The sequence below is a fragment of the Lagopus leucura genome, unplaced genomic scaffold, assembly GCF_019238085.1.
Source record: "Lagopus leucura isolate 7727_CA_CO unplaced genomic scaffold, USGS_WTPT01 Super-Scaffold_100015, whole genome shotgun sequence".
NCBI lineage: Eukaryota > Metazoa > Chordata > Aves > Galliformes > Phasianidae > Lagopus > Lagopus leucura.
Genome location: NW_024962269.1, coordinates 14,013,285 through 14,038,262, shown reverse-complemented (window position 1 = coordinate 14,038,262; position 24,978 = coordinate 14,013,285). Strand labels below are relative to the sequence as shown.

The 24,978-nt window shown below is 41.4% G+C and overlaps 1 protein-coding gene across 1 annotated transcript in view; it reads left to right on the top strand.

Moving 5' to 3' along the window:
• Nucleotides 1-24,978, top strand: part of IGF1R (insulin like growth factor 1 receptor) — a 143,350-nt gene that overhangs the window by 99,665 nt on the left and 18,707 nt on the right. The window contains exons 3-13 of the mRNA XM_042875802.1: nucleotides 3,537-3,849; nucleotides 6,283-6,428; nucleotides 8,066-8,210; nucleotides 13,278-13,492; nucleotides 15,472-15,598; nucleotides 16,364-16,602; nucleotides 16,740-16,907; nucleotides 17,107-17,311; nucleotides 21,773-22,059; nucleotides 23,519-23,655; nucleotides 24,669-24,828. Of these exons, the coding sequence (XP_042731736.1) occupies nucleotides 3,537-3,849; nucleotides 6,283-6,428; nucleotides 8,066-8,210; nucleotides 13,278-13,492; nucleotides 15,472-15,598; nucleotides 16,364-16,602; nucleotides 16,740-16,907; nucleotides 17,107-17,311; nucleotides 21,773-22,059; nucleotides 23,519-23,655; nucleotides 24,669-24,828 (2,142 nt within the window). The remainder of the gene's footprint in view (nucleotides 1-3,536; nucleotides 3,850-6,282; nucleotides 6,429-8,065; nucleotides 8,211-13,277; nucleotides 13,493-15,471; nucleotides 15,599-16,363; nucleotides 16,603-16,739; nucleotides 16,908-17,106; nucleotides 17,312-21,772; nucleotides 22,060-23,518; nucleotides 23,656-24,668; nucleotides 24,829-24,978) is intronic.

The following is a 24,978-nucleotide window of genomic DNA, read 5'->3' as shown; positions in this document are numbered from 1 at the left end:
TTGAGAGTGATGAGTCTGAGTTGGGTTCTCTTGGAATTCTTCTTGCTTCTTTTAAAGATTTGCATTTATTTTTCCAGTATCTCCTTTCTGTGTGACAGGTCTGGCCGGGCTGCTCAATGAGCAGCTATCTGGAAGTGATATATTTTGCATTTTTGAGTAATCCTATCTTAATAGCATTTGGAAAATCTCTTGAATTGTGTTGACAAGGAGAACTTTCATTTGAAGAAATCAGAGGGAAGGTGAAGCACAGAAGGTCAGAAAAACTACTGCTGTTATTTTTGCTCTGGTAAATTTGATTTGTGGCTTGTGGTATTCTTGTCATGTCATTCTTTGAAGAGCTGCTGATTATTCGGTACTTTCACTCCCTGAAAGTAAACAACGAGGCTCTCTAGTCTAGTCGAGCCACTGCCATCTCTTCAGTAGGATCATGAAGCTGCATAAGGGTCTGCTATTCCTAGGTCTTGTTTTGGCTTCTTCCTTCCATGGCTGCACTCCAGGGTCTCTGAAATTTTCCATTATCTTGGTAGCTCCACATGATGACAGTTAAGTATTTCTTGCCCTTGTGGCTGTCAGCAAGGATTTGTTCTTTTTTTCTTGTGTACAGTCATCAGCCTTTCTGATTCAAGGCACTTTCGTACCTAGCAGTTAAATTCTGTCCCAAAATGTCAGCCCACCATTCGCTTATGTTTGTCTGATGTTCCTGCAGACTCAAGTCAACAAGTATTCAAATGTAATTCAGTTTTTTGGTTGTTTTTTTTTTGGCAAACTTTCATTTTCATTGTTTTGCTAAGATGTAGCAGCCCAAGTAACACGATTTGTGAGGGAGGGAGAGGGGGAGTAAGGCTGATGTTCTGTAGTGAGGCTTCTGAGCAGGGCTGTCTCAGGGACCTGGCATTTTAGGCAGATAGGACTTTGTGTTGTTTGTTCTGTATCCTGTACACACAAAAGTTCTTGTCCTGCCTCTTCTAAGAAACAGGATGCCCGTATTGTCTCCAGGCTGAGAACTTTGCCAACGTTAGCAACAAGTGAGAAATAGGGTTGAGAGAAAAATGAGGTTGCTGAGCTTTTAAAAAATTGTGTGTACAGCATTTTCAGTAGTTGTCGTTCAAATGACTGCCATTAAAACTATTCCTACGCTTTAGAAATCTAGTTCACTGATCACCTTGTTCACGTGAACTCGGATATCCTCCTTTGCTTCACTTTGTGCTCCTGCAGGCAGCAGTCAGCAGATTTACAGAGAGATGCAGGGAATCCTATTTATACACCAGTCTGTTCCTGAATTGCAGAGGCACTAAGGCAGTATGGAAGGCTTTTCCAGGAGTGAAATCATCTCACTCCTTCTCTACTACATTCACGTGGACACTTAGTGCGGCAGCCTTTGTTTTTTGCAAGTGTCTGCCCTGATGGAAACACGCAGTGCTGCTTCAGTAAATCTAGAACTTTGCGGAGGCACGGGGACATGTGCTGCTTCTTAGTACGGCTCTGAACTGGGAACGTTGCTACTGCACTAACTGGGGGGTCACCCAGAGCAGCAGTCCATCTGCTAGCAAGGCACACTGTTTGTTTGTTTAACTCCTTAGTTGTTGTCGGTGTGGTAGTGCTGTGTACTGGAATGTGCCTTACTGAGTGGTGTATGGGCATGCTTCTCTCCTTTTACACTGATGCAAGTAACCATCAGTAAGAGACTTTACACCAATATGCTTTTTTATTTTTGTTGGTGTGTGATGTAGGTGTTATTTCCTTCTTCAGAGGAAATCAGGTATACCTGTGCTGTGCATTCTGTAGCAGTCCTCACTCCTGCTATGGGTTTTGGAAGTAGTTCTCCCTATGGAAACTTCCTCATTTGACCTGTTGAGGTGTATTTGTGCTGCCTTCACCTGGTCTGGCAGTTTGGCTAGCAGGATATGCAGCACCACCTCCTGCAGGTTGAATTACCTCTGCAGAATGTTTCCAGTGGTGATCGTAGAAGCCGAGTTGGTACTTGGATGCCAGCCTCAACTTGCGATTGGCAGCTGGAACTTGTTTTAAAAAGAGGCCGGGGGGAAGTGCAAAATATTGAAGCAAGATCAGTACAAAACCATTTGGATTACAAATGCAGAGTTGTCTGATGTGTGTCTTATGAGTCCGTTTGGGGGTGGGCACGGGCTTTTTGTGAGCAACACGTAGATCCTGTTGCAGAGCTGTGAGCCATTTTGATTTTTAATGAGCAGAGGAATTGAAGACTTTTCTGGTTTGTTGCACCAGTTGAACGAAATTTCCTCTCAGATATTCGTGCTTTGCCACATGGCAGATTTTTGGCAGTCAGGAAGAGGAAGTTGCAGTGTAAAATTTCTTTTGTGGAATTGTTAACAGCATCTTAAAACGTGTTTCCCTGCAGGCTGGGCTCTGTTGCTTCCGTGTGCATTCTGGGACATTAGTTTCTTTGCTGGTCGTGTGCTTTTTGCTCCAATCGCTCAGTTAAATGTCTCGTGGTGCTTTGCTTGGATCATACTGGAGTTGTACTACTGAAATGCTGCTTTACGCTGTTATTATTGGTACTGTTTTTTAGCTAAGTTAGAAAGTGGAAAACAGTCACTTAATGCAAACCAGATTTCCTATCTGTGTTTGTTTACAGAGCCTCTGGCACACAGCTCGCATGGCTAAAGGGCCATACAAAGCTGCAATCAAAATGTTGTTGTTACATAAATATAATGCTGCCACTTCTTTTGATGTAACAATAGTGAGATTGTCTGGTGACGATTCTGCTCTTTGTTTGTTTCTTCCAAGCCGAAATGCTTTCACAGAAAACAAATTTCTCAATAAATTCAATAAATTTGCACCTCCCCTCTTTTTTTTTCTTCTCTTCTCTTTTCTTTTTTTTTTTTCCTGTACTTTACCTGTTTTGTTCTCCAAACCTGGAATTTTGGGGATAAGGCAGAATTCTGTTATGGCATTCTTCAGGGAGAAATAGCAGCGCCTCTGATTGCACAGTATTTGATGTTTACCATCTGTACTTTATTAAACCTCATTCTGCATACATAAGCAACATTGGGATGCTACATTGGGGTTGACCTAACCATGTGTGCTATAGTATAGCAGTGCTTTATTGTACAAGTGTAATTAAGTTGTTTAAAGGAGGCTTATTTTCTTGCCAGTAAAGACCAATTTGAAGTGTACAAATGGGAAAGACAAGGAATGCTTAGAAAGACAATAAGTCAGCGCTCAAAAAAAAAACCACCAAGAAATCCCATAATTCTAGGGCTTTGGGATGGGGGAGTATTGAATTGTTTCCATTATCCTTATGTTGTTCTTCTTTTCAAAGCTGCATTATTTCATTGGCTCATGTTATGAATTTCATCTGCAAAAAAAGATATTTTCAGGCAACTGAAACAGGAAAAAAATAGTCAGTGCAGTCAGTTTTAAAGGAATTGACTCTTCTGCAGAGCTTCCCTAGAGCCCAGGCAATGAAGACGTAGATTTGTGCCGATTGGGGTTTTTCTATAATACCATTCCCCTTACTTCACAGCAACTCAGATCCCTCGCCTTCTTTCTTGCAGTGTGCCCCAGCTCATGTGGCAAGAGAGCCTGCACAGACCAGAACGAGTGTTGCCATCCTGAGTGCCTGGGGAGCTGCACAGCACCCGACAACAACACTGCTTGCGTGGCCTGTCGCAACTACTACTACGAAGGGGTCTGCATGCCCACCTGCCCTCCCAACACCTACAAGTTCGAGGGCTGGCGCTGCGTGACCAAGGAGTTCTGCTCCAAAGTCCCTGCCACTGAAACAAGTGAATACGAGAGGTTTGTGATTCACAACGATGAGTGCATGGCAGAGTGCCCCTCTGGATTCATACGCAATGGGAGCCAAAGGTAATGCAACTTTCTTCAAGTCCGACACAGCATGTTTATTCCTCCCTCCCTACTCTGTGGCAGCCTTGTGATGCAAGTTGCTTTTGGTGGAAGAAGTGTTTTGGAATTTCATCACTGCTCAGTAAAGGCTTGCTCAGACATCATTTTAGAAGTCTAATTATGGCCTGTGCACATCAGTTCATGCTGCTTGTTCTGAAAGACTTCAGGAGGTCAGAATAGTGCAAACCCAGGTTTTGAACAAAAGAAAGTGAGAGCCAAGGAAGACAGGGCTGGAGATTGGCAGATCACCATTGTCACACTCACAGCAAGCTAGGAGCTGTCTTGTTTCACATGTTATTTGCTTAATGTATACTTACATTTTAGACATGTGTTCTTTAGTAACTTTATTTCCTTTTTTTCACTCTTTCCAGAAAATAGCAGTGATGTTTTAGAAGAGAACAATGGTAAAATTGGTTACAAAAATGATGCAGATAACATTACACAGAATAAATTTCTGGAAGGATGTAACTCACCTCCACTTATTTCATTCTGACAGTTGGACTGATGTGTACTGAACACTTGCTTATTTTACATAGGGTTAAGCTAACAGCTTCAGTTGCCTGCTGACCCAAACCTCTATAAATGAGGGAGGGTGCTTCAGTGCTATGCTAAACAGATGCCCTTTTAAGTTGCTGTAAGATACAGGTTTTTGGAAAGATGGTTGTGATGGTACCTGCACTGGCTGTGTGTCTGTGCATGGCATTCATCTGTTCACTCAAGCAGCAAGGCAGTCCCTGGTTCACATTAGGTTGTAAGCAACTTAACACTGTGTTTGCTCAAAGCCCAGTCAGTATTCACCAGAGAAATCTTTCACTTATCTACCTGAGGTTGTAGTCCCAGCTGTTTGAGCTGCTTACACTGAAGTGCATGACAGTTCTATCTTATCTCAGTGTAGCGCTCAGCTGCGGAGATTGAAAGGAGCTGTAACCCAAGGCCAGAGAATGTTTTCTTCCCCAGAGGTGATGTTAACAAATAGTTGCAAATGGAAAGCATTTCCTGCATTCTTTGTGCATTTAGTTGAATGCCTCTTGCATGTGCCTGTAGCTTTTAGTGGTCTGTGGCATGCTACAGTGCAGGATTTTGAAATAGAACCTTACCAGTAAGAAAAGGAAGCTTCCTTCGTTATACTGTGCACACGAAAAATGGCTGCTATCAATTTACATGTTTCTTTAAGCCTTAGAAGAAAGTGGACTCAGTTTCTTTTTAAGGTAATAAATAATAAGTCTGTGGTCATCACTGTTGGCATCAAAAGCTTTTGTCTTTGGAGCTCTTTCTCTTCCCTGTTTTTCCCCTCTAAAGCAATAATGTAGGGTGAGTGGTAATGAAATTCAATTTATTCCAATATTTTCATTAGTGAGATCAAAACCAAATTTGCATCAGGAAATTTGTACCAGGAGTGATCAGAAGGCATGTTTTTTCCACATGTGTTTAATGGCACAGTCTATATGAAGCTGCAGTAGCCAAAGGCTAGGCTAGCCTGCAATCTTGCTCCTTGAGTTTGGCCTGTTAAAATGTTTATAGATGTCTGTGAGTATGGGAAGCAGGACACATCAGCCTGACAGTCAGGTTTCTCTGAGTTAGGCTATGCCTGTCTTGATGTTTTATGGTCACAGGTGTACCTGTTCTTTCTTAATTTGTGTAATCCATTTTGGATCTGTTTAGACTTCTTGTCTGCCTCTCCCAGTCCTTTGCAGTGAGTTACACAAATTAGTTTTGTCTTGCATGAAGGTGCATCTTTTTGTTTGTTTGAACTTGCTACTTTAATACCTCTGACGCTATAAGAAACAGTGACTAATTCACTGCTCACTTTCTCTGTGTCACTCAGGACTGTATACACCCACAGCTGTCTTTCCCAGGTTAAAACACTAGGGTTGGTCTTGAAATGCTGGTTTGAGGACGTGGAGAAAGAAAACTTCATAGAATTTGTAACAGTACTTGCCCATCTCCAGTTCCTAGCTGGCCTATTTTTGGAGGTTAAGTCTAAATTAGCTCAAAACTTCAATAGCACTTAATGCTTGTGTAGGTTAGAAGGGTCATCTTTGTGGTTATAATGAAGTTGGAGTAAATGAAATGGTGGTGTTTTTTACCTGGAGTGCCTTCTGCTCAGGGTAACAGAGCCTTTAAGAAACTGGCGAGCAGCAGGTAGGAGTCCATTCGATTGCTCCCATGTTGCTGTGGACAGGAGGTGTGATGTGCCAGCCTCTCTTGGGTCCTACAAGTGTGTTGTTATGCTTACCTATAAGTCTCTGCACTAGTGTGGTAACTCTCATTGTGGGCTGATGCATTTTCCTGAGCTTCATATGGAAATGTCTTTCAAAATGAAATTGAAAGCAGTCTGTGGAATCTGAGCTGTGTATCACTGCTTATTTTCTGTTTCCTTTTCTTTCCAAACAGTATGTTCTGCAGCCCTTGTGAGGGGCCTTGCCCCAAAATTTGTGAGGATGGGAAAACGAAGACCATTGACTCTGTCACATCAGCACAAATGTTGCAGGGATGCACGATTCTCAAGGGCAATTTGCTGATCAACATCCGTCGTGGAAGTAAGTGACTTCCCTGCCTTTACAAACCTCTGATGAGACCGCTTTTAATATTTTTCTTTTGTCAGCATAATAACAGGAACATAAAAAAGCCATGACTTGTTTGTTTTCCTGTCAGATAGCAGTGCTCCTGTTTGGGTTGGCCCACTTGTAGCACCATTCTCCAATGTGCAGATGGAATAGGTAGTCAGCTACCAACCATGAAGCAGGGAAAGCTGGTATTTTCTTTAGCTTTTCTCAGCAGGGCAAGGAACCAGGAGGCACCAGGACTAGGAAGGGAGATGAGAAATAGTCCCAAAGAAGTAATAAAGCCTTAACAAAGTGAAAAAGTGGAAAGTCCTTGTATCTGGGTAGGTAAATAAGAGGGAGTGGCACTGGAAGATGGAATAGCCTCAGTTTCTAAGGTAGGAGGTGTCATCTTGCTAAAATTTGCAGTCAGTTGCTCCAGAAGCTCATACAAAGCCCAGCACTGTGCCTTTGGATGGTCATCCTTAGTGAGCTGGCCAGTCTTTGTTGCATGTCTTGAACAAGCTCTGGATTAAATTTGTCAGGGATGTCATTAGTTGGTCAGGGAAGTGCTGAGAGTTGGTGAGCTTTTAAAGAAATACACAGTAAAAATTGCTGTTAGTTTTGTTGGAAGTCTGTCTCTGTATGGAAGGGGCTTTTTGCTTTTTCATGAATATGGTTGGAACCTTCAGATATATTTGATTCCCTTCCTTCTGCTTAATAAAAATTATGGGGTTTAGAAACAGCAGTATGTGCGTTACTTCACTCATGGTTCCACTGTTGCTAGTAGAGTCTGCATCAGGAGAGATTTTCAGTATAACTAGAGCAAATATGTGCAGAGGGGGGATGTTGTGGCTTACTTATTATCTAAGTGTGTTGAAGATCGTGACACCACACAAGGACTGCAATCCTTGAGCCTGGTGAAGGGTGAAGGGTGGGATTTTGCAGAGCTTGGAAAGGACAGCTCACGTCCTAGGGAAATGGAGTCCTGAAGGTTGGAGCTAGCTCTGAAGAAGTTTAAATAAGTTAGTGTGGAAAATCACTAGTGTGATGCTGCACAGAGCATGGTCTGTGGCATGAGGACATCCTTATAGTTTTGTCTTCCTTGTTTCATGGAGTTCCAAGTTTGATGGGCAAAGTTTTCTAAGCCACCAAAATCAGTGTTTTATGCCCCATTGGAGACCATTGGCACACTTCTCTACCTCCTCACATTTGTCTTCAGTCTCATTCTCCATTCTCCAGTGGTGGTTTCTGCCTGAGCCTTGCTCTGGACCTGAAGAGCAATTCCATTCCCATGGATGTATGCATTTACACAAGGGTCTTCAGCTTGGCCAGAACACTGGCTCAGTATTTGGTGCTGTCTTCAGAGCATAGTGTCTGGGGAAGAAACATATATAACAATACAGAAAAGCAAGAGTGTCTTCACAGCATTGCTCTGCCTTAGTGTTTGTCCTCCAGCCATCTGTCTGCTCAGTTAACTGCCACTTTAGGAGGAATACCATTGTCTGTCATTTTCAAAAGCAACAAATGCGGACTAAAATGCAAACTTTTACTAAAACGGTGCTGAGTAAAGTAGAATATTGAATGAAGTTATGGATTTTAGAATAATAAAACCCTGTTTTTTCTTAATGTAGATAACATAGCTTCAGAACTGGAGAATTTCATGGGTCTGATTGAGACAGTGACAGGGTATGTGAAGATTCGCCATTCCCATGCACTGGTTTCTCTGTCTTTCTTGAAGAACCTGCGGTATATTTTGGGAGAGGAACAGGTGGATGGGTAAGTGTTTATACATTTGTAGGTGCAATTTAACTTTTAACACAAAGCCACAAGAGGCTGAGTCTCTTAATGAACATTCGTGTACTGTTACACAATTATCTCTTCTGCTAATATCTGGTAATACATTTCACTAATGGGGATTGCACTGGAAGAGACTCCACTGGTATGAATTAGTTTGTAAGTTGTGATTGTTTGCAGTTCCTTAAAATGTTAACATTAAATTAATTGTCTATCAAGCAGAAAGTAGCTTGGTCAGGAAGAGTAAATTCGATCCCCCAGAAATGGTTGCTGTGGGTTATTCTGTTTCTGTAATGCGTATACGATGTGTGATACTTCTGCTGCTCCGCAGTTGCAGTTGTATGCAGCTCCTGTTTCTCTATGATGGCATAGGTAGCAGAAACAAAAGCTTTCAACCTCCACAGAACTTGCAGTGCTCAGGTTTGTTGATGTTCCTTCAGCAAGCTGTGTTTCTCCTTCTCTCCCTGAATCAAGTTTCAGTTCAAGTTTAAACCAATATTCTGTGGGAAAAGTTAAGTCTCTGTCAGTAATGAGAGAATTATTAAACAAAGAATTTTATAATTGTATAGGAAAAGGTAGTGGGAAGGTCATGGGAAAGGTTGCTTATACCTGGTTTATCTGCCCTGACAGGATAAAGTTACAGCATGAGAGATTCTTCTCAACTTCCCTGCTTCTGTCAGACTAGTCTTTGGTCAGCCTTAAATTCTTCAAATTCCATCATCTGACAGAGCAAGTTAAAGGGCAGCTCTTCATCTTGCACTTGCAAAACACAGGTTTTTTTTCAGTAAGATTGTTTGTTCTATGGAAAAGCTTGTTTCTAATTGCAAATCCTAGAGGCTTGTCACTCTGAGCACGTTCAGCCACACAGGATGCTCTGTGCTCTGATACTCCAGTTATCTGTTTGTCTTTTCTCCTACCTCTCTTGCACTCCTTAAATTTGAGTTCAGCTTTGAGGTTTAAGTAGTATATATTGCTGTTACCTTGGATGTCGGTAAGCAGATATCAGCAGAGCTGATATGAAGAGGAATGACAGGCTTTAAAATCTGATTCCCGACTAGAAAAGGAAATGGTGCAGCTTTGAAGAGGAAAATAGGGCTGAGGGAAGTTAGGAAGTGGCTCCATTTGCATACTGATGTCAGGGGCGCTTTGCCTGGAGAATGCCTAGCGTAATTTAGGCATTGCCACAATCTAAATAACATTTCCAAAAATATTTGGGTGAAAGTAGACACCTGGCAAGGAAGAAGTGAGCTTGAAGTAGGACTTTGGCAGAGCTGTGAACATCAGGGAGCGGGGCAGTCCTGGGGGGAAGTACCGTTGTACTCAGACAGTAGTTTATGGGAGTGCTGCCTTCAGGGGTGAGAAGGAGGTTAAATTAAGAACCATTATGGGAGTTGTTCATTACATGACTGACCCCGTTGCACTGTTGTTTTTTTTTTATTGAACAGGAGTAGCAAAACAGTACTTCAGTATTTCTTCCTTACTCAGTCGCTGTTGCCTGCCTTGTTTGTTACAGAACGTGGGAAGATTATAGGGAATTTAATTTCTGCAGTTGTTTTCAGGATGTTCATTACCTCTCTTGAACACCACATCAGTAGGGAATGCATTCCCATAACAAAAAAAAATTCCCCTCTGTGTATAGGGAAACTGAACTGGAGATGTGCTGGAAGGGTCTCTGTGTTCCCTGCAGGATTTTCATTCATAGTCTGGTGCCGGTTCTGCCTGACCATCCTGTCCTCTGCTGAGTGCTGTGTGCTCATTTCTGCCCTGTGAGTGAGTGGCACTTGGGCAGCACTTCTTCAAGTGTTGGGTACCTGGAACACAAGTAATTTGTGGCCTTAAGGAGAAGTGAGAAGACGATGGCCAGGGCACAACTGCTCCCTGTCACGTTATTGTGTACATATTTGGCTTTGTTACCATCAGGTTCACTTCGGTGATCAGGGCCACATAGGTGTGGAACACATGCCAAGTTAATAGGCAGCTTCTCAGCTGTTGTTTTGGTATGTGTAAAGCAGCAAGCATTTTCCTTTTTGCTCTCATATTGGTTGATGTTCCAGCTGGCCTAGCAGGATTTCTTTTTCTCTTCATTGTAGCACTGAGAGATGAACAGCTTTTCTGTGTGTCTTACAGGTCACTTACAGGTCACTGTCTTACAGGCAGACTCTGTCTGCCACTAGCCTGGTCTTCTGTAGCCAGCATATCCATTGCAGCCATTCACAGTCCTTTACCAGTTCTTGTTCCCATTTTAGTGCAAGTCACTTCTTTACACATTGTGTTAACCCCTTCAGCAGCAAACTTATCTGGTCATTACTTTCTTCCCAGAGCTTTTGGTGTCATATATGCTGTGAATGGGGATAAAAGGTGATTGAAAGCTTGTTATGTAGAACTCTTCTTTACCAGTATCTCCTCTCGCTGTAGGTGTAGTGTTCTGCATCATTGCTTTATGCTGTGTGCATGTGGATAGATGCAGCACTGTGTGCAGATACAGTGTGAAACAGGTTTCTGATGAATGCAGTCAATAATTAAGTAGCTCTGGGTGCTCTGCAGTTGGGGTATGCGTCACCTTGTGGGAATGCTCTCCTGTGGGCGTGTGGGTTATGCAGGTTGACTTGAGGCTCTTTATGGCACAGCCTGGCACCAGATATGCCTCCTGCTCCCGTTCAGAGGTTCAGCCTGTCCTTCAAGTCATGGTCTCCAGTCATTTACACTGATAGTCTCTCAAGGGTTTGAGTAGCAGTGCTTTGTTTTCCTACACCAAATCTTCTATTCTTTCCATGCTATCTTGCTTGAAATCTCTATTTTTTCCACAGCTGTTGGAGTCAGTGTCTGATATAATCATTATTTACAACCCAAGCCCTAAGTGCCCTCCCATTGCCCGCTGCTCCACCTTCTGAGCCATGCAGCATTGCACCTCTCCTGTGCCTGGATCTGGGTTTAGCATTCCAGATTTGGTTTCCTTGGCACTTTGTGTGGTGCCAGAATAACTTCCACTAATTTATACTCACAGTGTATATAGGATCCCTTTGGACTTGTTTGCCTCGCCTCAGACTGCTGCTCAAACTTATGTGGATGCCTCTAGAAGTACAATCCATAGAAATCCCAGACTGTCCCAGTCAGCGTGCAGTTGTGTAAAGCACCCATGTGTACTTGATTTGCCCCGTTTATTTGACTCTTGAAATGCAAGTTATTTGTCATGCTTCAGTAAAAGAATTATCTCTTGTGTCTGAAGCATTATTGCCACAGTTGTGAGCAGGAGACAGGTAGGCTGTTATTAAATATTTAAGATGGTTTCTGTAGCCATAGAGCCACACCTGTTTATTGCATTAAATCTGAGTTCAGCTTTTTGGGTCTTTGCTGAAAAGCTTAGTTGCCGTTGCTTAATCACACAGCTAATTATAGTGAAGTGTCATCTTCTGAGCAGTGCACAAGGAGCTGCAGGGATTTTAGTCATCTGTAACAAATAAACACACTTTCCAGTGGTATCTGTTGAATCTCACATGCAGGATAACACCACTGTTTTCTCCTGGCAAGAAGCATTTGACATGCAAGTATGTACTCCCTTTTCAACTGTTAGTCACCAGAGCACATTCTTCTCAGCATCCTACTGCAATGGTTCCAGTGTATCACTTTTCTTAGTGACCAAGCCCTGGATATTTAGGGGGCACTTGGAAATAGGACAAAGTCCTTCTCTTTCACATCACTCTCAAAATACTCAGAGCATTTTGGTGTGTCATGAGAAACTGCAGCTGTGTTCTGTGCAGGCTGCAACCAGAGTGCATTCTCACTTCAGGTTGGGTGAGGGAGGAATGAATGCTAAATTTTAGTTGAAACAGTGGAAAGAAGACCATAAATGAGTCTCTAGTGTGCCAGCTTCTTGTGAGCAGAGTGGTTTGTCTGTCATGTTATTCTGGCTAACTCTGACTGCAGTTGAAAGGATGCGTAGGATTTGTAGCTTTAACTGTGCTGATGGGAGCGTACCGAGGTAAAATGACATGCACAGGTTGCAGGGATTTATCGTGCTAATAATTGATTACATGTTGACGTCTACCAACTTCTGTTGCTAGGACGTCCCGAAAATAATGTAATAAATACTGACAGAATAGGTTCTTTTGATTTAAATCCATCAGCAAACCTTTAACTCATTTCCTAATTGTGCATTCCTGTCTCTGTCATCCCAAAATGTGTTTTTGCAGGTGTTGTCTTACTGCTGGTGTGCAGCCTGTTGTCTTGCTTTGGCTGCACCTGTTTTTTTTCAATTCAGCACAATTGAGTGGCACCAGGAATTTCTTCTTACTGTGTGATAGAATTTACAGAAACAACTTTGCATCTAATGTCTGTGGAAATAAAGGATGCTCATGTTTTTCCCCTGCTGTGCTTTGGGAATGGGCTCAGCACATGCTGCCACAGGCTGTGTTATTAGCTCTGCACTTTGAAGTGTGGGTCCTGTGCTGTGCAGTCCGTGCAACTCTTCTCTGTCAGTTTTGATGTATAGGCACAACTGTACTTGGCACAGCGCAGGAAGCCTCTACTGGGCCAAAAGGTAAACTAAGACACAGAGACAAGGAAGCTTCACTATGCAAACTCTTGCAGTTGCTTTTGTAAACATAAGCAAGACAGCTGTGTTCACCATTTTATTTATTGTCAGAACTGCAGCTTGCTTTCCTTCCCATAAGGTATACAAGGTCATTACTTCCTATCTGGCACAAAAAGGAAAATCTATTGCAGAGATCTGCTGTCCAGAGGACATGAATTTGTATTCCTTCCAGCAGCTTGCATATTCATCCATGATTAAAACATATGTTGGAGCAGGCTTTACACAATGTGGTGTCAGCCTTGGGGTCCTCTGTTAGTCATTTGCCTGCCCTCTGACCAAAGTGAGCAGTCAGAAAAACGTGCTCCATGGGAGAGAAGAAAATCATTTACTCTGCTGAATGCCGATTTAAATTAATGAGAGGAAGTACAGAATTTTAAAGTTTGCGTATATGAAGATGTTCTTCATGGGAATTGGTGATGAATTAAAACTGATGTTTTCCTTCAAAAACTTTCTTCTAGGAATTATTCTTTTTATGTGCTTGATAACCACAATCTGCAGCAGCTGTGGGACTGGAACCATCACAATTTGACGATCAAGGAGGGGAAAATGTACTTTGCATTTAATCCTAAGTTGTGCGTTTCTGAGATCTACCGTATGGAGGAAGTTTCAGGAACCAAAGGGCGACAGAGCAAAGGAGATATAAATCCGAGGAACAATGGGGAGAGAGCCTCTTGTAAGTTTCAAAACAAAATAAAAAGCCATTCACCACATGGCCGTGTTGTTGACTGTTACAACATGTAGAGGTTAGAAACTATGCTAGGCTTTCAGTCATTCTGCTTGATTGTTTTGTGCAAATGTAGCTGAAAGTCTGTTTGTATTGGTGGAAAACTGTGGTTACATAGTCACTGCATCATCTATAAAAACTGATAAAGAAACCTGCCTTCAGAATACTTTTTTGTAACAACAGCATCCTGTATCAACAGGAACAGAGTCAGTAAAATCTTGGGTTTTGGTATGGCCAATGAAGAGCAGTTGCTCTGTTTCCTTTGCGGATTTACATAGTTATTGGTATTTTTCTCTCTGAGATGTATATACTCTTTTTGTTATTAAGGAAGCTGCCTACATAACAATTTCACAGACTCTTAAAATACCTTTTGTGTTACTTCTGAGCTTCTTTTCAGCTCCTGCCAAATATTGCATTTTGTTACTAGAAGAGCTTGTTGCACGCTCAATTTTTTTGTGCTTTATTTTTCAGATTGCTTTTGATTTGCAAACTATTTTTAGTGTCCTACAGTGTGCTTAAACTTCAGTGTCTGTATTTAATTTTGGATTCTGCCATGTTCTTGATGTCAAAGTTATTGGAAAGTCCTGTGTAGGCTTTGTGGAGTTCACATAAGGTCTCCAGGTGTAACCAACACATTTACAAGCAATCTCTCTTGTAGGAATTAAGAGGACAAAATGCTTACAGTTTTGACCTCGCACTCAGACTCTTAGAACTGATGGTGCATTTTTCTTTGGTCTGTTTGTGGTGCTCTTGGAGCTGAGTAAATTAAAACGTATCCTGTGTATAAGTCAAGTCCCCTTGTTCAGGATGGTATTCACAAAACTAGGGCACGTACTCTGCTGAATGTCTCTTTAGGCACGATGCATAAATGCAGATGGCATAGATCCTTGTTGTAAGTACACTCCATTCTTTGCACATTCAATAAAGCAAAGGCTTGCAGTCCTGGAGGAGTTACAGACACACAGTCAGTCCTTACTACCACTGAGGCAAGTGCCAGCCTCTGCCTGTTTAAAAAAAACACAAAACGTTACAGAAAGCTTTCTGACTCTGAAAAGGGGAAAAGAATCAACAAAAGCTAAACTGCCTTTGAAAAGATAGCACCAACAGTGCCAGTGTACATAAGGGTGAAACCCCCTTTATTTTTGGAGACTTGTATGAAACATTAGAAACTGCCACACAGTTGATGCTTACAACTCAGTTTCTTCATCCAAGTATTAAGTTTTTAAAATGCTATTTTATTTTGGATTGGAAAACTCTGACTTGGTAGTGGGAAGCCACTCATTTCAAAGCTGCCAACTTCCATCCAGCTCTGTTCAGAAGAGGAGCTGGAAGCTGCTGCCATCAAATGGTTGTGCAGTATATGATCTGAGTTTTGGAGGTTTTGGTCCAGCCTGTAATGACTAGGAATATAAACTTCTTTCTCCTTTCTATCTTGTTTATTCTTCTGAAAGACGAGTTGTAATTGCCTAAAACTGTCTCAGAAAGTGAGAATATGGAGGCCACTTACATCTCTGCCTTTGCATTGCAATTGGATGGTGAATTTAGTGCTATTAAACCCATCCTGTGAATAAACAGGACTTCGATTTCTCATTCAGGGAAAGGCTGAAGTAGTTTTCAAGAGCTTCTGGTGGTGCACTAAAAGGAAATGCGCTTAAAAAAATAAAAACCCTAAAGAACAAGTAGCTTCAGTATACACTGCAGTGATTGCCAAGGCCAGGCCAGTGCTTACCCCTAAGCACTCGAAATATGGTACGATGAAATACTAAGGTATAAGGAAACAAAGGCCGCCTGCATACTGTGCTATCATAGGCATTGCAGGAAAGACTAATTAGCAAAAACTGGTACATTAGAAAAAGCAATAACTGTTAAGCTAAACAATCAGGCAGTACAGTGATGACTCAGCCCTGTGATGTCTTTCTGTGTTGCAGGTGAAAGCCACATTCTGCGTTTTGTTTCCAACACAACATTGAAGAATCGGATTAAGCTGACGTGGGAACGGTATCGCCCTCCAGATTACAGAGATCTCATTAGCTTCACTGTTTACTACAAAGAAGCGTGAGTAGATATCTTCAGAGACTGATGGAGACAGTCAAGGGATAGTAGGCAGTTTTCTTCTGACTGTCATTTTACTGAGACAAGATAGTCAGCAAAACTCCTTCAGGTAGTTCCTACTTCACAGTTTACATATTTCATTCAGTTTACGTAATTCATTCTCACATCCTGCCTTCATTTGCTTTCTATACTTGGTTGAGTAAAAAAACCCTTTAAAATGAGGATTATATTGCCTGAAGACTATAAATGGATTCCAAATCTATTGGGTGGTTTCAAATTTGGGAAAATGAGTTGGATGGCTTCAGTATTCTCAGGGCACTAATTTGGAGCTAAGTCGTACTGTTGTTTCTGCTGAGATATTCTCTAATCATAGCTCTAAGAGGACGTCACGTATCAGGAGTTTTACCTGCCACCTTGATGACTTGTCTTACTCAGTATTTGAAGTTATTTAGGTTTCTCAACCTCATTAATTTTCTGCATTAGTATCTCTTGAAGTAGGAAGCAGTTACTGGAGGGAGCATAATTTCTTCAGAGATCTATCTACCTTTGCATATCTTTGTAAGAGCTCAGATTTAAAGTAGTCAAAATACAAATGAATACATTAATATCTCTGTAAGCAGTTGGGGGGGTGAGGTGAAGGGGAGGTTCAGAATGGTGTTAGGTGCAAGGCTAAGGTGAGACAACATTGAAGTGAGGTACTTGCATAAGTGTGTGACAGTTTTTAGGAGAAAATAAATATCTTGCACTTTTTTTCCCCCAATGTTTCAGACCGTTCAAAAATGTGACAGAGTATGATGGACAGGATGCGTGCGGCTCCAATAGCTGGAATATGGTCGATGTTGACCTGCCACCAAACAAGGAGAATGACCCTGGAATTTTACTGCAGGGATTAAAACCTTGGACTCAGTACGCGATTTACGTCAAGGCTGTTACCCTCACAATGATGGAAAACCATCACATTCATGGAGCAAAAAGTGAAATTGTGTATATACGAACCAATGCTGCAGGTAAGATCCTCGTCTCTTGGTGAAGAGTTGATAAGACTTTAGGTATGCTTATTATCTGGGATTTACTTCAAAAGCATCCAAATACACTGTAGTATGTGCTGGGTTTAAAATGCCTTCATTTTCTTTTTCCCTGCCAGTGCCATCCATTCCCTTGGATGTTATTTCAGCATCCAACTCCTCTTCACAGCTGATTGTCAAATGGAATCCTCCCTCTCTTCCCAATGGCAACCTCTCATATTATATTGTACGATGGCAGCAGCAACCTCAGGACAGTTACCTTTATAGACACAATTACTGCTCCAAAGGTAGGCTAACTGAGCATAGTTTTGAAATGCCAGTAACTCTTACCTGTCAGGGTAGATTACTTACAAGGTCTAAAGCTCGTGCCGTGCTTCGCAGTACTTTTGTGAATAACTACAAGTATACAGGAATGTGCAAATGTGAATAGTTAACGTGTTTATAACACAGAGGGAAAAGCAATAAGCTGCCTTTTTTTCTTTTAAGATAAAGTCCCAATTCGAAGATATGCTGATGGGACCATTGATACAGAAGAAGCTACTGAACCCACCAAGCCAGAGGGCTGTGGGGGAGAAAAAGGACCTTGTTGTGCTTGTCCCAAGACAGAGGCAGAAAAACAAGCTGAGAAGGAGGAAGCAGAGTACCGGAAAGTCTTTGAGAACTTCCTTCACAACTCCATCTTTGTCCCCAGGTAATGGTCTTCAGCTCATTGCATTTTTTTAAAAGATATTTCCTAGAGCTCAGGCTTCCTGAATGAGAAAGAATATGTAGGTAATACCTAAATGTGTCAGTGTTGTTTCTCAGTATATGTGAGACAGTCTGCAGTCTTTTTACTTTGCGGTTTCTCTTAGTTGCAGGTTTTCAACCCACTCTCTCAATTTTAGCTAGTAGTGAGAGTTCTTACCTATATTGTTCAAAGACTTCAGTGATGGCTTATTTTCAGGGTCAAGAGTCACTTGAGCAGCTCTTTGTCTCTGAGAGTTTCAGAGATGAGCAACACGTGGCAAATGAAGGATTTCAAATGTAATCTTTAAATAGCCATTTAAGTGCTTATGTTCCCAATCTGAAGATTTATTTGCCTTTGAAATTTGCAGACACGTTCACCTTGCAGAAATGAAACTGGTCTTGCTTTCTCACTGCTCTTAATATAGTGGCCATACTGGTTTCCTGGGTCCATCCTGCATAGAAGTATTTAACATACCCACTCTTCTATTTCTGTTATAAACATCACTGCTTCCACACCACACGGAATGGTAATTTTTGCTACATCCTGGAATAGATACTACTGAATGAATTGATGATTTTGATCCTTGAGTTTCTTATTTATCTTTTATGTAAGCTGGTCTTTGGGTAATTGGACCCTGGAGCCTAGCACACGGTATGCAGCTGTTTAACATGTTACAGTTTCTGTAAGGAATCAGTTTTCAATCATGCATGCTATCCATTGTCACTGTTGACAGGTTAAGTTTATGTTCAAGCTCTGTGTTTGAGTACTCTGAAGTGTTGCTCATTGAAACTGGGTTATATTACTCTCCAGTATAATTTTTTCTCTTTTTTTTTTTTGGAACTTTTATTCAAGGCAGTTTTAGGTTGGCCTGTTTGGTTTTGGGACAATATTTGCAGCTCTTCTTAGCTTTGTCTGAAAAAATGAGGAAATAAGTACTGTCTTTCTTTGGAGGTGCTAAATACAGTGCCTGAGCTTTGGCTGGTTCACGTTTAGTGTTTGTGGGTGAATTTATGCAGTGTTTTGTTGCTGATGAAGGTAAGGTAGCAGCCACCATGACTGCCCAGGTCCCCCTGTGCAATGTGAGATGGTACAAATGTGAGCTTGTTTTGGATTTTATGAAATAGGAAGGAGTTTTGAAAGGCATTTTAAAGTTATAAACTACCTGAAAATCTATCAAAGCAGCATTTACAAAAGATTATTTTTATTTCAGTAAAGTCCGGTCGTCTAAAATGTGTTGTTTTTCTTGCCAATTTGCTTGCATTTCCCAAAACAAAAGGAAAATCTCAGAACTTTCAGCTCTGACAGTCAGTTCACAAAGAATTTCCTGAAAGCTTGACTGTTTCCCCTTTTGCTTAACTTACTGCCATAAGGGTGTGTTTTGTAACAGCAAGGGTAGATAAAGTATAATGTTCAGAAATAGCTGCATAGCTAAGCAACTTTAGATGTTATGTTAGGGAAATTAGAGATTATGAGCTAGTAAAATATCTCTGTGGGACAAATCTAAGCAGCTTGTTACCTGCTGATGTCCATGGTTTTGGTTTTTTTTTTCCAAAGGGAGAAGTTATTCAGTGTGTTAATGTAAACCTCAATAGTGGTATTTGTTTCCAGTGTTCTACCTGTCTCCAGGATATTGTGAAAGAAATGCAGCATGTAATACTGCATTAAAATATTCAGCTGCGTGGTTTTAAGTTTGCTTGAAGTCCGTTGATCTAATATTGTGTGCAGTTCTTGGATGAGTGTGGCTATTGGAGTCATGAAGTAGATTTCAAACGTTAGGACTCTGGTCAGTCTTGAACAGATGCTCATGACCACAGGATGGAAAGTTATTCATGAGGTTCCTTAGTTCTGTAATGAGCAGGATGAGATGCGTGCTGTTTGTAATAGAAGGTATCTCAGAAGTAATTACAAAGTTGTCATAGAGTGTAAGAAGTCCAGGGAGACCTCATTGTGGCCTTCCAGTACTTGAAGGGAGCATATAAACAGGAGGGGAACAGCTGTTTACGAGGGTGGATAATGATAGGACAAGGGGGAATGGTTTTAAACTGAGACTTAGGTTAGATGTTAGGAGGAAGTTTTTCACCCAGAGGGTGGTGAGGCACTGAACAGGTTGCCCAAGGAGGCTGTGGATGCCCCATCCCTGGAGGCATTCAAGGCCAGGCTGGATGTGGCTCTGGGCAGCCTGGGCTGCTGGTTGGCGACCCTGCATGTAGCAGGGGGTTGGAACTACATGATCATTGTGGTCCTTTGCAACCCAGGCCATTCTATGATTCTATGAACAGTTATCTTGCATTTTAAATGGCTTTTGTTTTTTTTTACCAACGTCAATTTGATTTCATTTTTACGAAGTCCTATTTTTCTCCCTTCCTTTAACAGAATAGATAAATTTTCATGTTTTTATCTCCTGCCTTTTCCTTGTTTTCTTGGGTTTTTCCTCTGTCTTTATCTGTGCCTTTCACTGGAGCAGGAAACTGCTTGACAGTAAAGCAGTAGTGTCCAATCTCTTGATATTTTAATCTCATTTTCCTTTGTTTTCCTGTAGGTCTTTTTCTCTCCATTTTATGACTGTAGTTTTTACCACCAAATTTAGTGTTGCTTTCTCTTTGTTTCTTCCCAAAGACCAGTTAGGACTGTACTTTTTTTCAGATACCACTGAAGAGTGAAATATCTTGTATCCCATAAAGGTGGTGGATTAAGGCATGCTTTCTGGGTTCATACTTTAATTTGTGCTTTTGTTGACTGGAAACAAGCTTTGTATTTTTACTGCTTTTATCACAGAATTTGTGCAGGTGGTTGGTGGAGGTCATTCCATGTGTTTGTAGGACTTGAAAAGTTTTTTCTTCCCACTGAATTAAAGAGTCAATGGGTACTCTTCCAAAGCAAGCTAAATAGGATTTAGTAACTTCATGAATGTCACTGTAGAGGAGAAGCAAATGCTTACATCTCCTGTGAAATACACATCCCACCGACAAGAAATTACATTGGCTTGTATGTTTTTTAAAGCAATTTATTGGTAACTTAAGCTTCTTTCTTGTCTTTATTTCTGTGCTGTGGTTTGCATGGCAGCTGAGACTGTCAGAACGATTCCTCAAGACACAGGAAAAGGATTTTGGAAAATTTCATAGGCAACTCCTAAAAAAATGAGTGCATCCACAGCCAGATTTCAAAATCAAGTCAGGCTCTTTTTGGCTTACTCTGCAACATGCTGCTTTGTGACTGAATGTTCTGAATTTCGTCAGGTAGTGAATTAATTTCTTCTGTTGCATCAGCTTATTCCCATTGTGTGCTTGGGGAAGACATTAGGCACCTGATCTGCAGCTTACTCTGGTAGAAATGTGGTAGACTTCACCTTTGTTACTGAGGTCCATTGCACTGACCAGGCGCTAAAGGGTGGCAGGTGGGGCAGGATGCAGGCCAATTAATTGCCCTGGTGCTCTGCTGTCTGTGTGTGAGCAGTGCAGGTGACTTCAGCGAGGAGGAAAGTGGGAGGTGGAGAAACTCTCCTGCCTACGTAGTTAGTGCTTATGGGCAAAACAGGCAAGGATTTGACACATGATCAAGTGACATGTCTTTTATTTAGCAGTTGTGTGTTGGTTAGCTCATACCAGCAAAACATTTGTAAGGTATTTTTATACTGATGTTTGTCATGCCGCTGCTTGGCCATTATAGTTGTTCCTTAGACCTGAGAAAGTAGTAGCATTGCTGTAAATCCTCACGTTTTTAATTCAGTGCACAAATCTCATATAGATGCAAAGCAAAGTTGAACTCTTTGCTGTACACAAAATTAGTGCTGCATTTTCTCATTTAGGAAGATTGTTCCTTTACAGCAGGTAAGAGAAACAGAGATGCACAAATGACCACGCAGTGATGGTGATTGACTTTCATGGCTTTCAGCTGCCATCCAAGGTTTCTTTTTTCAGTCCGGTGCATTCAAAGTTCTGTAGTTCCATTGCAACTGCAAAGACCAACGAGTTAAGCCCACTGAGAGTTAGCTTTGCTACTTGAGCAAACTTCAGAATGTTTTTTCCCTAACCTTTTAAGCCTTTGCCATCTTGATTTTTATTTTAAGCTTCAACATTGTTGTCGTTAAATACAAGTCCAGTTTGCTTTTTAAATAACAGAATAACTGTCTTTGCTATTCAGTTTATCATGCCAGCACCAGGGTGATCATAAGTTTGCACATGTATCATGAGGCTTGCTTTCAGCTTCAGAGATGGATTTCCAACCAAAAGAGAGCAATAGGATGTAGTGATGCACTGCAGGTTCAGCTAAAGAGAGAGCTGTTTGCTTGCCTTGCAGTATTCTTTATTTAGCTTTTCTTCTTAATAGCACTTACCTATTTTACTGTGTTTCTTCACCAGTTTTCCTGAATCCAGAGGAAAAGTGAATTTTCTCTAACGAGGCCTTTTTCCTGTATTTGCTCCACAGACCTGATCGGAAGCGGAGGGATGTGTTCCGAATTGCAAACGCCACTTTGGCCACTCGAAACAGGAACACAACTGGGGCAGATCATTTCACCAATGTTTCTGACGCAGAGGAGAGTGAGGTGGAATACCCGTTCTTTGAGACCAAAGTGGATGGCAAGGAGAGAACTGTGATCTCCCATCTCCAGCCTTTTACTCTTTACCGCATTGATATTCACAGCTGCAACCACGAAGCCGACACACTCGGTTGCAGCGCTTCCAACTTTGTCTTTGCAAGAACCATGCCTTCAGGTATGCTCTCATAAGCATCAAGGTTTTGTTGTGTTCTTTTTTTCTGGCAAGAGCTGAGTCTCAGGGGGGACAAATCTTTGAAAACACATAGAGAAGTGTTGGGAGCATGAAATAAAAATTGAACGCAAGGAGATAAATTGGAATTGTATGAAAGTTTCTTGCAGTAGTTTAATTGTCTCGTCTGCTCTCTCCTGTGTACTGAGTCATCTGTATTGAGCCTGTCTCTGATCTGGAGAAGGGCAGCCCTGCCTCCAGTACCTAGATGATTGTGAGAGAAATGGTTTCCCAGCTTTGTAGATGAGAGCCGCAGACATGATGGATTAAAAGGTTTTATTCTTCAGTTCCCTGCATGCTGAATAGAGACAAGGGAATGTTTCTCTGCTGGTGTTCAGTTTTGCTGTGTTCATGCTGAACTGTTTACAGATGTTAGTGCTGCTGGTGGAAATGCGTGCCAAGTGTTTCTCTGTCACAGAATGACCAAGCATTTGTCCAGCCTGGAAACAGGAGGAGCACTGAGATGCTTTGTGCCCAGTCGTGGGCATCTAGAATACTGCAAATAAGAAACACTGAATGCTCTACTCATGTCTGGGAATTATCCAGATTGTACTTCTGAGAAGAATAGAGATGGTTTTAGTGTAAGCTCACATGCATCCAGCAAAGAGCTTCTGACTCCAGCAGATGTCTGGGAATATTTGATGCAGTGGTAGTAATTTTGCTTTGTTTCCCTCATAATTTGGGTTCATCTGTGTCAGGGAAAGTATTACTTACTTCAAGGAAGTAAGGAAATATGTAAGATCCGGAAAAGGGACATAAGTATTCCCAGATATTTAGTGTATGGTTTTGAAAATTAAAAGCTAAATTATTTTACTTTATTCTGTACCTTATAAGACTGAAACTGTCTTCATACTTCTGTTAGAATTTGAATAAACATCATAAAATGACCAAGAATGAAAATGACTGGGGATAAACACAACTGCTGAATTGCTGACGAGACCCTATTTTAGACTGAGTGGTTTCCTGAGATTACCTACGGAGAAGGGATGGCAGTGGGGCAGATTCTGCTGTCTTTCTAGCAGTTGTTGTTTGCAGCCATTTGGTGGGACTAGCTGTGTCTGCATGGCTTTGATATAGTGAAAGGCTTGGAATGAAGAACCAAACGCTGATAAGCAGCTCCGTGTCATGCAAATATAGCACACTTAGTAAAAAAGCACTGACATCTGATGAAGCTATATGTACACCCTCACTTCTGACAATCAGCAGTTCATGCAATGCTAATCTATCCAGCCAGACCCTGGCCAATGCATTTCATTCTCTGGATCTTCAGATAGTACTTCCTTTAACTCTTTGTGACCTAAACAATAGTATGAACTTCTATTTTTGTCCCCCGCCATCAACTGTTGCCTAAGTTCCTGTTTTAGCAGTAGGTATTCTTCTCACATTCATTGTAAATATTTTACAGAGGGAGCAGATAACATTCCAGGAACAGTAGCATGGGAAGCAAAAGAAGAAAACACCGTCTACCTGAAGTGGTTAGAGCCTACAAATCCAAATGGGCTGATACTAATGTATGAAATCAAGTATGGGCAGCATGGAGAGGTGAGGATCTGACACTTCTCTGTGAATATTTACTGCTTGTTACTCTAGTTTATACTTTTATCTTGTCACATCAGACTGTCTAACCAAGGTAGCATTTTTCAGCCTGTTTTTGTCAGCCTCAGAAAATCTAGGTTTAAGTACAACTGTGGAATATTTTCCCTGCTTTGACTTTTATGGTGCAAAAGACATAGTGCTACGTGAAGAGCCTGTGTAACTAAAAGCTAACATTGTCACACTTGAGTTTGCTAAGGCTCACACAGCACTTGATGCCACAGACAGTGACTTAGCAGCCAGTCTGCCATCCACATTAATCTTTGGACTTCCCTATTAGTCTTCTTGCCCACGGGGGTTACCTGCAGTTTGGGAATGGGAATCTGAAAGGGCTTCCAAGTTATGACTTTTATTATGCTTTAAAATACCAAATATACCTCAAAACTGAGTAAGGGTGGGGGGGATACAATGTTTAGATACATTCAGTCTGTAAAAATTAATAGTTTAATGGTTTGGTTTTAATCATTTGCAGGCTGTAATAAAAAGCTTGGAGATCTGGTAGCACTGCAAAAATTATCTTTGTGACTTTCACCGAAAATGTAATATTCAGAATAGACCTGTTTTGTGTATTCTTAAGAAAAGTAATTTTTATGTGGTGTCTATGGTAGCTGCTTTCTTTCAGAGATCTCTGGATTACCGAGTCCTTAATAATTGAACAGTGTTTAACTTAGTCCCAACTGAGATACAAAATGGAATCTTTTTTAACTTTCTTCTTTCTGAGTGCTGCTACAGACCAGTGATGGAGATGGTGATTTCAAACACTCAGCAGCAAGCAGTGTCTCATTCCTTTGTCTTATTTTGTCAGGTTTTGGATTCCACGTCTCTTTAAGCTGTTGGAATGAAGGCTAATCAGGCGGGGTATTTAGTTGTACAGATGAGCTTATGTTGCAGCCATACCCTCTTCTCCAGAGTGAAGAGTATGAAGATTTTAACATGAACTGCAAATTGCTTTTTCCTTTCAGGAGAAACGAGAATGTGTTTCGAGACAGGAGTACAAGAAGCTTGGAGGGGCGAAGCTGACTCATCTGAACCCCGGAAACTATTCTGCTAGAGTTCAGGCCACATCATTGGCTGGAAATGGATCTTGGACTGAGCCAGTCTCTTTCTATGTACAACCCAAATGTAAGACCAGTATTGCTTGGCTGTGTCCATCTGGACTTGACTTTTTGAAAATTCCTAAGGTTTACTTACATAACTCTGAATACTCTTACCTGTTGATGTGTTTTGGAAATTCCTCTTTGTTCTACTTTCTGACAGTTGTTTATAAGCAAC